The 12,085-nt window shown below is 67.3% G+C and overlaps 1 protein-coding gene across 4 annotated transcripts in view; it reads left to right on the plus strand.

Annotated features, from left to right (window-relative positions):
- Positions 1–9,521: 9,521 nt before the first annotated feature.
- Positions 9,522–12,085, plus strand: part of VAX2 (ventral anterior homeobox 2) — a 28,459-nt gene continuing 25,895 nt past the window's right edge. For 3 of the 4 annotated variants that reach the window (XR_015286923.1, XM_086889574.1, XM_086889576.1), the window contains exon 1: positions 9,966–10,309. Coding sequence is in view for 3 of the 4 variants with exons in the window: in XM_086889574.1 (XP_086745700.1) it covers positions 10,006–10,309 (304 nt within the window). In the remaining variant the exon portion in view is untranslated. Of the gene's footprint in view, positions 9,605–9,965; positions 10,310–12,085 lie in introns of those variants that run through there. The other variant, XM_086889575.1, reaches the window with a different exon arrangement.

Here is a 12,085-nt window from a genome sequence, read left to right on the forward strand (position 1 = left end):
TCCGGGGATTTGGGGGTGATCCCGGGATTTGGGGGTGATCCCGGGATTTTTGGGGGTGATCCCGGGATTTGGGGGAGATCCCGGGATTTGGGGGAGATCCCGGGCTTTGGGGGTGATCCCGGGATTTGGGGGAGATCCCGGAATGTGGGGGGAGATCCCGGGATTTGGGGGAGATCCGGGGATTTGGGGGGAGATCCGGGGATTTGGGGGTGATCCCGGGATTTGGGGGGAGATCCGGGGATTTGGGGGTGATCCCGGGATTTGGGGGAGATCCCGGGACTTGGGGGGTGATCCCGGGATTTGAGGGGAGATCCGGGGATTTGGGGGGTGATCCCGGGATTTTTGGGGGTGATCCCGGGATTTGGGGGAGATCCGGGGATTTTTGGGGTGATCCCGGGATTTGGGGGAGATCCCGGGATTTGGGGGGTCTCCATCCGTGGGGACAGAGCCGGTACTGGGCTCCGGCCGTTCTGAAGCTCCGCGGGAAGGCTGGGGAGAGCCGGGAGCGGGAATTGGGGGGCCCGGGAGGTTTAACCCTTTCCAGCCCAGCAGGAATTGGGGGGCCCGGGAGGTTTAACCCTTTCCAGCCCAGCAGGAATTGGGGTGCCCTGCTCCCTTAACCCTTTACAGCCCAGAAAGAATTGGGGTTCCCGGCTGCTTTAACCCTTGCCAGCCCAGCAGGAATTGGGGTTCCCGGCTGCTTTAACCCTTGCCAGCCCAGCAGGAATTGGGGTTCCCGGCTGCTTTAACCCTTGCCAGCCCAGCAGGAATTGGGGTTCCCGGCTGCTTTAACCCTTTCCAGCCCAGCAGGAATTGGGGTGCCTGGAAGGTTTAACCCTTTCCAGCCCAGCAGGAATTGGGGTGCCCTGCTCCCTTAACCCTTTACAGACCAGAAAGAATTTGGGTTCCCGGCTGCTTTAACCCTTTCCAGCCCAGCAGGAATTGGGGTTCCCAGCTGCTTTAACCCGTTCCAGCCCAGCAGGAATTGGGGGGCCCGGGAGGTTTAACCCTTTCCAGCCCAGCAGGAATTGGGGTGCCCGGGAGATTTAACCCTTTCCAGCCCAGCAGTAATTGGGGTGCTTCGAAGGTTTAACCCGTTCCAGCCCAGCAGGAATTGGGGTGCCTGGAAGGTTTAACCCTTGCCAGCCCAGCAGGAATTGGGGTTCCCGGCTGCTTTAACCCTTTCCAGCCCAGCAGGAATTGGGGTTCCCAGCTGCTTTAACCCGTTCCAGCCCAGCAGGAATTGGGGGGCCCGGGAGGTTTAACCCTTTCCAGCCCAGCAGGAATTGGGGTGCCCGGGAGGTTTAACCCTTTCCAGCCCAGCAGGAATTGGGGTGCCCGGCTCTCTTAACCCGTTCCAGCCCAGCAGGAATTGGGGGGCCCGGGAGGTTTAACCCTTGCCAGCCCAGCAGGAATTGGGGGGCCCGGGAGGTTTAACCCTTTCCAGCCCAGCAGGAACACCCCCGCGGCGGGCACGGAGCCAGCGATTACCTCCGGGCTCTCTCTGAGCTGCTTCCCCTCCGTCCCCTCCCTCCCTCCCCTCCCCTCCGGAGCACGCTAAGCCAAATCCTCCCGTCACATGGTGCCCGGGGCAGGGCGGGGGAACCGGGCCAGGCCCGAGGTGAACGGGAGGCCGCGGATTTGCCACCGGGCAGGAACGTGCTCGGCGTTCCCCCGAGCAGCGGGACAGGGATTTGCTGTCCTCCGGTCACCGCGGCCAGGCGGCGACAGCGGCGATGGTGGCTCCGGCCGCGCTGTCACCGCGCTGGGGGGGATGGCGGGGTGGGCGGCGTGAATGGGGACACCCCCTGTGAGCGGTGTCACTGTCACCGTGCAGGAGGACACACCCTGTGAGCGGTGTCACTGTCCCCATCCCAATGTGACCCCCTGTGAGCGGTGTCACTGTCACCGTGCAGGGGGACACACCCTGTGAGCGGTGTCACTGTCCCCATGCCTGTGAGCGCTGTCACTGTCCCCATGCCTGGTGACACCCTGTGAGCGCTGTCACTATCCCCATGCCTGTGAATGGTGTCACTGTCCCCGTGCAGGTGTGACACCTGTGAGAGGTGTCACAATGTCCCCATCCCGATGTGACACCCTGTGAGTGCTGTCACTGTCCCCATCCCGATGTGACACCCCCTGTGATCAGTGTCACTGTCCCCACGCCTGGTGACACCCTGTGAGCGATGTCACTGTCCCCATGCCGATGTCACACCCTGTGTCACTGTCCCCATGCCTGGTGACACCCTGTGAGCGATGTCACTGTCCCCATGCCGATGTCACACCCTGTGTCACTGTCCCCATGCCTGGTGACACCCTGTGAGTGGTGTCACCGTCCCCGTGCAGGTGTGACACCTGTGAGAGGTGTCACAATGTCCCCATCCCGATGTGACACCCTGTGATCAGTGTCACTGTCCCCATGCCTGGTGACACCTTGTGAGCGCTGTCACTGTCCCCATGCCTGTGAGTGGTGTCACTGTCCCCATGCCTGGTGACACCTTGTGAGCGCTGTCACTGTCCCCATGCCGATGTCACACCCTGTGTCACTGTCCCCATGCCTGGTGACACCCGTGTCCCTCCCTGGGCCCCTCCGCGCCCTCCAGGGCGAGATGCGGGAATTCCCCCGGCGCATTCCAGGACAATCCCACTCCAGGATTCCCAGGATGTCCCCGGGTGTCCCCAGCAGTGTCCCCTGCGTGTCGCCTGTCCCCTGCGGGCTTTATTGCCCTCCGCCGAACCCATCCCGCTTTTCCCGCCTCATCCATCGCCTGTCGCGACAGCGACACCCCCTGCCACCACCTCCGTGTCCCCTTGTCACCCGTGGCTGTCCCCAGCGGGGTCGGGGTGTCCCTGTCACCCACTCCAGACCCCCCCGTGCCGTGGGGAGAGGGAGGAACTCGGGGCTCGTCCCCTCCCTTCTCCGCCCGGGGTCCCCCCAAAACCCAGGGCGGTGACAGAGCCCCCCCAGCCCCGGCGCTGCCTTCGGGGTCCCCACCTGAGGTTTTTTGGGGTCCCCCCCCTTGTCCTCCTGGTGTCCCCTTCCCTGTGGGGGGGACACCGGAGTACCCAAAGCGGGGGGACGGGGGCTGAACCCCCTCATTTCCCCATGGATGCTGTGGAAGGGGTAAACTGAGGCACCGATCAGTTTTGGGGGGTGTTTGAGGTTTGGGGGGGGGGGACGCCCCTCCCCCCCATTCCCCAAAGCAGGGTCCCGAGAGGGATTCCTGGAGCTGGGATCCCTGGGGGAGCAGCCGGGATCATGGAGAGAGAGAGAGAGGGGGGATCCCGGGAATCGGGGTGCCTGGAGCGGGATATCCCGGGAGCGGGGAGGGCAGAGGAGATCCCGGGAGCAGCGGGATCCCGGGAGCAGGAATCCCAGGAGCAGCAGGATCCTGGGAGCAGCAGGATCCCGGGAGCAGCAGGATCCCAGGAGCAGCAGGATCCTGGGAGCAGCAGGATCCTGGGAGCAGCAGGATCCCAGGATCAGGATCCCGGGAGCAGCAGGATCCCAGGATCAGGATCCCGGGAGCAGCAGGATCCCAAGAGCAGCAGGATCCCAGGAGCAGCAGGATCCCAGGATCAGGATCCCGGGAGCAGCAGGATCCCAAGAGCAGCAGGATCCCAGGAGCAGGATCCCAGGAGCAGCAGGATCCCAGGATCAGGATCCCGGGAGCAGCAGGATCCCAAGAGCAGCAGGATCCCAGGAGCAGCAGGATCCCAGGATCAGGATCCCGGGAGCAGCAGGATCCCAGGAGCAGTAGGATCCCAGAATCAGGATCCCAGGAGCAGCAGAATCCCAGGATCAGGATCCTAGGAGCAGCAGGATCCCAGGATCAGGATCCCAAGAGCAGCAGGATCCCAGGAGCAGCAGGATCCCAGGATCAGGATCCCAGGAGCAGCAGGATCCCAGGAGCAGCGGGATCCCAAGAGCAGCAGGATCCCAAGAGCAGCAGGATCCCAGAATCAGGATCCCAGAATCAGGATCCCGGGAGCAGCAGGATCCCAGGATCAGCAGGATCCCAGGATCAGGATCCCGGGAGCAGCAGGATCCCAAGAGCAGCAGGATCCCAGGAGCAGGATCCCAGGAGCAGCAGGATCCCAGGATCAGGATCCCGGGAGCAGCAGGATCCCAGGATCAGCAGGATCCCAGGATCAGGATCCCGGGAGCAGCAGGATCCCAAGAGCAGCAGGATCCCGGGATCAGGATCCCAGAATCAGGATCCCGGGAGCAGCAGGATCCCAGGAGCAGCAGGATCCCAGGATCAGGATCCCAGGAGCAGCGGGGATGCCAAAGGAGAAGATTCCAGGGCCAGGATTCCACGTTTGGGATCCCAGGAACAGGGATGTCACAGAAGGAGATCCCAGCAGCAGGATCCGGTGAGCAGGGGTGCCAGGAGGGGAAATGCCAGGAGCGGGATCCCAGGAACAGGGATGGCAGAGGAGGAGATCCCAGGAGCGGGATCCCAGGTTTGGGATCCCAGGATTGGGATGGCAGAGGAGGAAATCCAAGGATCAGGATCCCAGTTTTAGGATCCCAGGAACAGGGATGGCAGAGGAGGAAATGCCAGGAGCGGGATCCCAGGATTGGGATGGCAGGAATGCCGAGGGCTCCCCGGATCCCAGGAATGCCGAGGGTTCCCCGGATCCCAGGAATGCCGAGGGTTCCCCGGATCCCAGGAATGCCGAGGGCTCCCGGATCCCAGGAATGCCGAGGGCTCCCCGGATCCCAGGAATGCCGAGGGTTCCCCGGATCCCAGGAATGCCGAGGGCTCCCCGGATCCCAGGAATGCCGAGGGCTCCCGGATCCCAGGAATGCCGAGGGCTCCCGGATCCCAGGAATGCCGAAGGTTCCCGGATCCCAGGAATGTGGAGGGTTCCGGGATCCCAGGAATGCCGAAGGTTCCCGGATCCCAGGAATGCCGAGGGCTCCCGGATCCCAGGAATGCCGAGGGCTCCCGGATCCCCGGCCCCGCGGCCCCGCACCCGTTTGGGGTGGGGACACGGCGTGTGGCAGCGCTGGCCGGGTCCCCCCGGTGCCGGCGGGTTCGGCCGCGGGTTCGGTGTCGGGGCAGGGCTGTCCAGGGCTGCTGCCGGACCGGACCCACCCGATTTCGTTTAATTCCCGTTAATTTCGTTTTATTTCTTTTCCATCCGAGCGGGCGCGGCGGGGCCGGGCCGGGAGGAGCGCGCCCAGCCTCGGGAAACCCTGGCGGGGTTGGGGACAGCCAGACCCGGCACTGGAGTGTCCCCAAGGCCTGCAGGGGTGTCCCAAACCCCCCCGGCACCGGGGACACCCCGGGCTCGCCGGGAGCGGCGGCTCCGGTAACGAAACCGGAGCTACCGGGGTTCGGTGCGGGCCCAACGGGGCCGGGCACACGCGGGGGTGTCCCCGAGGGTGGCCCCGGGACAGAGCGGGCTGGGGACATTGCTCGGGTGTCCCTGCGCGGTCACACGGTGCCACTCGCACCCCGCCACCCTGATGTCCTTCAAACGCCACCGAGCCGCCCCAAAGCCGCCAGGCAGGGGACGGGAGGGGTGGCACCGGTGTCACCGTGGCCGTGTGGCCGTGTGGCCGTGCCCACTCACACCAGCCGGCCACCGGCCCACGGCAGCCGTGGGCATTGCCCTCGTGTCCCTTCAGTGTCCCCTCAGTGTCCCCCGTGTCTCCTCAGTGTCCCCCGTGTCCCCTCACTGCCCCCCGTGTCCCCTCATTGTCCCCCGTGTCCCCTCGCTGTCCCCCGTGTCCCCTCAGTGTCTCTTCCCCCGTGTCCCCTCACTGCCCCCCGTGTCTCCTCAGTGTCCCCCGTGTCCCCTCACTGCCCCCCATGTCCCCTCACTGTCCCCCGTGTCTCCTCACTGCCCCCCGTGTCCCCTCACTGTCCCCCGTGTCCCCTCACTGTCCCCTCATGTCCCTTCAGTGTCCCCCCCATTTTTTTTCACTGCTCCCCCATATCCCTGCGCTTCTCCCCGTGTCCCTTCACACCCCACAGTGTCCCCACGCTGTCCCCCTGTGTCCCCACGCTGTCCCTCATTGTGCCTACGCTGTCACCCCGTGTCCCCACAGAATTCCCCCGTGTCCCCGTGCAGTTCCCCCAGTGTTTTCTCACGGTCCCCCCGTGTCCCCTCACGGTCCCCTCGGGTTTTCCCGCAGCCTCCCGTGTCCCCACACTGTCCCCACACTGTCCCCCCGTGTCCCGTCACAGTCCCCGGTGTCCCCTCAATGTCCCCCTGTGTTTTCACAGACCCCCGTGTCCCCACTCAGTCCCGGGTGTCCCCTAAAGTGTCCCCCCGTGTCCCTTCAGTCCCCCGTGTCCCCAGCCAGTCCCCCCCGTGTCCCTTCAGTGTCCCCTCGGTGTCCCCTCAGTATCCCCCGTGTCCCCTCAGTGTCCCCCGCGTCCCCTCGGTGTCCCCCGTGTCCTCTCCGGTGTCCCCCGTGCCCCCTCCGTGTCCCCCGTGTCCCCACGCAGTCCCCCCGGTGTCCCCTCAGTGTCCCCCGTGTCCCTTCAGTGTCTCCCGTGTCCCCTCAGTGTCCCCTCGGTGTCCCTGCCGGTGTTCCCCATGTCCCCTCAGTGTCTCCCGCGTCCCCTCGGTGTCCCCCGTGTCCTCTCCGGTGTCCCCTCAGTGTCCCCCGTGTCCCCTCAGTGTCCCCGCACCGTTCCCGGTCTCCGCCGCTCCCTCCCGGCCCGGGCGCGGCCTCGGCCCCGCCGCTCGGTCCCCGGGGGTCCCTCAGCGGGGTCCCCACCGGGGCTGTCCCCGGCCCAGCCGTTCCTTGGCGGGGACAATGAGCAGAGTCCCGTCCCCCCCCGGTGCCCCCCGGACCCCACCGGGAGCGGTTCGGTACCGGGAGCAGCCCCGGCTCCGCTACCGGCGGACCCCGCAGCCAGGCCCGGGGCCGAGCCCAGCTCCCCGAGCCCGGCCTTACCTCCATCTCCGGGCCACCGGGAGAAGCGAGGAGCGGCGGATCCGGCTGGAAACCGGGAAAACCGAGGAATTCCGTGCGGGATTTTTCCGGTCCCGGAGCGGGGCGGCGGCTTGGGAGGGCCCCGGGGGCTCGGCGGGGCCGGGAGCGGGGTGGGAGCGCCGGGAACGGGGATGCTCCGGGAGAGCGCGGCCGCTCCCACCCCGGGCAGGGCTTGGCTTGGGCTGGGTGTGCTCGGGAGCGAGGAAAAAACGGGGATATCGATAATTAAAAACACCGATAAATTGTGCTGATAGCGCTAATAGGACTAATAATAGCAATAGCAACGCCACTAATAATAGCGAGGCTAATGGTGGAATTAATACCGCTAATATTAACGCTAATTAAAACAACAACAGCGCTAAACCCAACACAAAAACAACAGCGACGACGCAATGAAGTCGGGATTTTTTATTAGTGTTATATTTTTTATAATTTTGTTGATTTTGAGGACGCGGGTCCCTTCTCCTCCAGACACTTCCCCCTTTTTCCCCGCTTCCCCTTTTCCCGGAGCAATCCTTTCCCCGTTATTATTCGCGCTAATCGTGGGGATAACGGGGGGGAAAAAAAATAAATAAAATAAATGAAAGAGCAGGAAAGGAGCGGGATCCGTGAGGAGGCGGCGGGGGCTGAGCGGGCACCGGCGGCTTAACGGGAACCGGGGCCGCTTCTCCTCAGCCTCAGCCGCCGCTCGGGGCCGGGGCTCGGCGAAAGGAGGAATTTTCCATCCAGCAGCTCCCGGGCGATCGCTGCCCTCCGTCTTCCCGGTGGGACCGGCCCGCAGCCTCTCCCCGCGGTGCTGGGGGGCTGAGGCCGCAGGGCGAGGTGGATTTCGGGGTAATTTTCCTGGTTTTCGTTAAAAATCTTTGGTGGCACATCCAGCACCGGGCCCGGTGGCGGGGCAGAGCGGAGCTCGGTTGTCCGGCTGTCCGGTTGTCCGGCTGTCCGGCTGTCCGGCTGTCCGGTTGTCCGGTTGTCCGGTTGTCCGGCTGTCCGGCTGTCCGGTTGTCCGGTTGTCCGGTTGTCCGGCTGTCCGGCTGTCCGGTTGTCCGGCTGTCCGGTTGTCCGGCTGTCCGGTCCCGGCCTTGCCGCAGCCCCAGGAGAGGAGAACCGGGAAAAAGGAACGGAGAGCGCGGAACCGTTTCCAGCCGCGCCTTCCCCGGACCGGCGGCTCCATCCCCGCTCCGGGCCCCGCAGAACCGGGGGTGCGGCCCGGGAGCCCCGGCCTTGAGCAGGGCCCGTCCTCTGCGCTCTCCCCGCTCGGCCTTTTCCGTCCGCTTAATTCCCTTCCTCTTTTCCCTCCTTTTGATTTCTTTCCTTTTACTTTTCTTTATTCCCGCCGTTTAATTTCGCCTTTTAATTCTAATTTTTTTTTTCTTTTTAATTTAATTTAATTTAATTTTTTTCCTCCTGCTGCGTTTCCCCCCGCGCTGTTCCGGTGATTTCAGGGACGGGCCCAGGCCGCTCCAGGCTCGGACATTCAGCGGCCACTCCAGCCCAAGGCCTTGAACTCAGCTCGAACCGGGCACCTCGCGCCTCCGCCCGGTACCGGAGCCGTCCCCAGACCCCTGCGGGTCCCCCCGGCTCGGTGCGATGCTCGGTACCGGGCCGTGGGTGCTGCGGAGCTGCGGAATCTCGGGGCTGCTTGGGTTTAAAGTTAATTTATTTATTTTTAATCCGACCGTTCCGATCCCAGGCACTACCGGGGAGGGGGGCGGCCGTCCCCGGTGAAGCCTCCGCCGCCCGGTTTTGCCCCATTGCGGGGACAGCGGCGGAACGGAGCCCCCCGAGATGCCCGGGACACCCCTGCACGCACCGGCTCCGGCATTCCCGGCTGGAAACCCCGCTCGGCGCCGCTGCCGGGAGCGGCTGTGCCGGATCAGGGAATTTCGGGGCTCCCCCGCTGCTCCATCCCGGGGAGGCAAAGGGGGAACCCCGAGAGCAGCGGGGGAGCGGGACCGGAGCCCCCCCGACCCCCGCCCGGCCCGGGGAGCGGCAGCGCCCACCGGGACCGGGGGATTTCTTTATTCGTTGCCGCTTCTGGCGGCCCTGCCCCGGCTGGGCGGGGGTCCCCAAGGGTGAACCCCCCGGGGAAGGAATCGGGAAGCGGAGCCGCGGCCGCCGCCGCTCTCGGGCTCTTTGTTTACCAATCGGTGTCACAGAACGGGAGGGCAGGAAATTGCGTCTGTACCGGGCCGTTAATTTAAAATGGGCTCTTTCCTCCCTCCCCGCTCACCCCCAGCCGCTCCCGGGCGCGGCGGGGGCTCCCCGCTGCCGGCTCCGGTCCCCACCGGGGGATGCGCAGCGGAGCGCGGCGGCGGCGGCGGGGGAGGGCCGGGCCGGAGGAATAAGGACCCGGCTTCTTCTTCGTCGGTCCCACCCCCGGCCGCTTCCTCCGCAGCTCCCTCCCCTCGACCTCCCTTTCCCCTCCCGCCCCCCCTTCTCTCCTCACCCCCCTAAAATCATCCCCCCCAATCTGCCGGTATTGATTTCCCCCGCCCGCGAATCCCGAGCGCAGCGCGGAGAGCCCGGGCACCGCCGGCGGCTCCCGACGCTTCCCGCCGGTACCGGCACCGGCACCGGCACCGGCGCTCCATGGAAGGGCAGCGGCTGCGGCCGGAGCGCCTGAAGTTTGCCCGGAGCGAGGTGCAGCGGGAGGTGGAGCTGGGGAGGGGGCGCGGGGGATGAGGAGGGGGGGTTCGGCCGCCTGTCAAACTTTGAAACTCCTTTTCCCCCCCAGCCTCGCACCCTCTCGGGACGCCCCGACGGGTCCCCCCCCCCCCCCAGCCCCGGTACCACCCCCGGCCGGCGGGGCGGGGAGGGGGGCGCGCTTTAAATGCCGGGCCCCGGCTGGGAGAGGGCGGCAGGCGGCGGCCCCCGGCGGTCCCCGGCCATGGGGGTGAGCTGGGGCGCCGAGCCCCGGGGGGGGCCGAGGAGGGGCGGGGAGGGGAAGGGGTCTGGGGAGGGTGGGGGGGGGCTCCCTCCCATCCCCCCCCGCCCAGCCTTGCCTCCTCTCTCCCTCTCCCCGTGTCTCTCTCTGCCTCCTGATGTTTGATCCCGCCGCGGCGCCCGCAGGGATGAGCGATGGAGGGGCCGAGCCCGGCGGGAGCCCCGTGCTGCTGGCCGAGCCCGCGGCCACCGGGCGGGCCCGGGAGAAGCTGCCGACCCGGGCGGAGCTGGAGAGCGCCCTGCGCGCCGGCGGCGGCGGCAGCGGCGGAGCCGCCGGCGGCTTCAAGGACATCCCGGGAACGTCGGCGGTCAGCCCCGGCTCCTCCAAACAGTGCGCCCCGGACACCGAGAGCCCGTCGGGGACCGGCGAGGCGGATTACTGCCGCCGCATCCTGGTGCGAGGTACGGGCACGCTCCCCGCTCCCCGCTTCCCAGGCCGGGGCTTCCCGCTCCGGGCTCGGGGCATCCCCGCCACCGCTTCCAGCGCATCCCGGGCGCTTCCCGGGCTGCGACCTCCGGCCTCCCGGCCCCGCCGCTTCTGCCCCGGCTCCGCTGCGTGCGCCACGGAGCGGGCCCGCTGCCCCAGCCCGGCTCCGCCGGCAGCGGGCTGGGAGCGGGGCCGTGGCCAGCGGGCGGCCGGGAGGGCTCCAGGGGAACGGCCCCGGGGCCACGGACCCGCCGGGCCAGCGGAGCCCCGCAGGGAACGCGCGGGCGGCGGGAGAGGGGGGACAGCATCAGCTCGGCGTTGGAAGCGATGTCGCAGGAGAAAAGCGTCACGGAGCGGCGGCGGGCGAGGGGGGGTTTATTTTTTTTATTTTTTTTTCTTTCCCCTTTATAATATCACCGGTTTGGCCCCGTCTGGGGCTCGCCGTTCCCCGGAGCCGCCGCGTCCCGCATCCCACATCCCGCATCCCGCCCGCGCTCAGTCCCCGCCGGCCCGGGACTCGCCGGGACCACTTCTGGCTTGTGGCGAACCCCGAAAAGTTTTGGGGTTGGCGCGGCTGTGGCAGGCGGGAGGGTCCCGAGCGCCGGGCGGCTCCGGGATCCCGGGGATGCTCCGCGTCCCCGCCGCTCCTCCGCCGCTGCCGGAGCCCGGAGCCCGGAGCGGCTCGGCGGCCGCTCGGCGGTCAGGGCCGAGGCCTCCCGGTGCCCAGCGCTGCGCTCGGGCAGCGCGGCAGGGACCGGAGCGGCGGCCGTCACCTCCCTCCCCACCGCCGCGGGGACCGGAGCCGGCTCCCGGTTCCATCGTTATCCCGGGCTGGGGCACCCCGGGAAAAGCTCCCCGCCGCTCCCCGAAGCCTCTCTCCCGGCTGTCGCGATAGGCGCCCTTCGCCGACAGCGCGGTTGTCGCAGTCCGAAGCGGGGACAGCGGCCAGCAGCGCTCGGGAACGAGCCCCGGGGTCCCGCCCGCGGTGTCCCCGCGTCCCCGGGGGTCGCCGAGCGAGGCTACCGCCGGTCCCGCCGGGGTCAGGCTGGGGTCAGGCCTCTCCTCCGCCGGTTTCAGCCCTACCGAGGCCGCCCCGACGGTGCCGGCACCGGGAGAGGGGCGGGGGTGGGTGGCCAAGGCCGGGGCAGGGTCTCCGCTCCCGCCGGCCCCGGGGACCCTCACCGGGAGCGCCCGGTTTCACCATCTTGCTGCAGCCGCCACGGTGCGGACAAAATGGTGGCGGGGAGAAAACGCCGCAAATCACCGGGATTGAACCGAAATGAAGCGGGGGGAAGCTGGCCGGGCCACCCCGGGCTGCGGGGACACGGAGCCGCCGCTCCCCACCCGCAGCCGGGCCGGGGCCGAGCAGCGGCTGGGCCCGGGCAGAGCCGCCCGGTGGGTTTTTGTGCGAAGCGGGAGGTGAAAATGTTCATTTTTATGGTTTAAAATAATTTTATTTTAATATTTCGAGTTTCGCCCTCGCTCCTTGGCCTGGGAAAGGGGCTCCGCCAGCCCCGGCCCCGGTGAGGAGCGGCTGCCGTGGAACTGCCGCCAGCCCCGGTGCAGCTCCGGTGCAGCCCTGATGCAGCTCCGGTGCAGGCCCGGTGCAGCTCCGGTGCTTTCGGTGAAGCCGTGGGGTCCTGGTGACCCCCTCACATCGGCGGAGTCCTCTGGGGGTCTCGGTCCGCTCGCCGGTCCCGCGGTACCGGGGAGGGACCGTGCGGGACGGAGCCTCGCGGTCACCTCGTCGT

This window comes from Cyanistes caeruleus, chromosome 5 (assembly GCF_971803275.1).
Source record: "Cyanistes caeruleus chromosome 5, bCyaCae1.hap1.1, whole genome shotgun sequence".
NCBI classification, from domain to species: Eukaryota; Metazoa; Chordata; class Aves; order Passeriformes; family Paridae; genus Cyanistes; species Cyanistes caeruleus.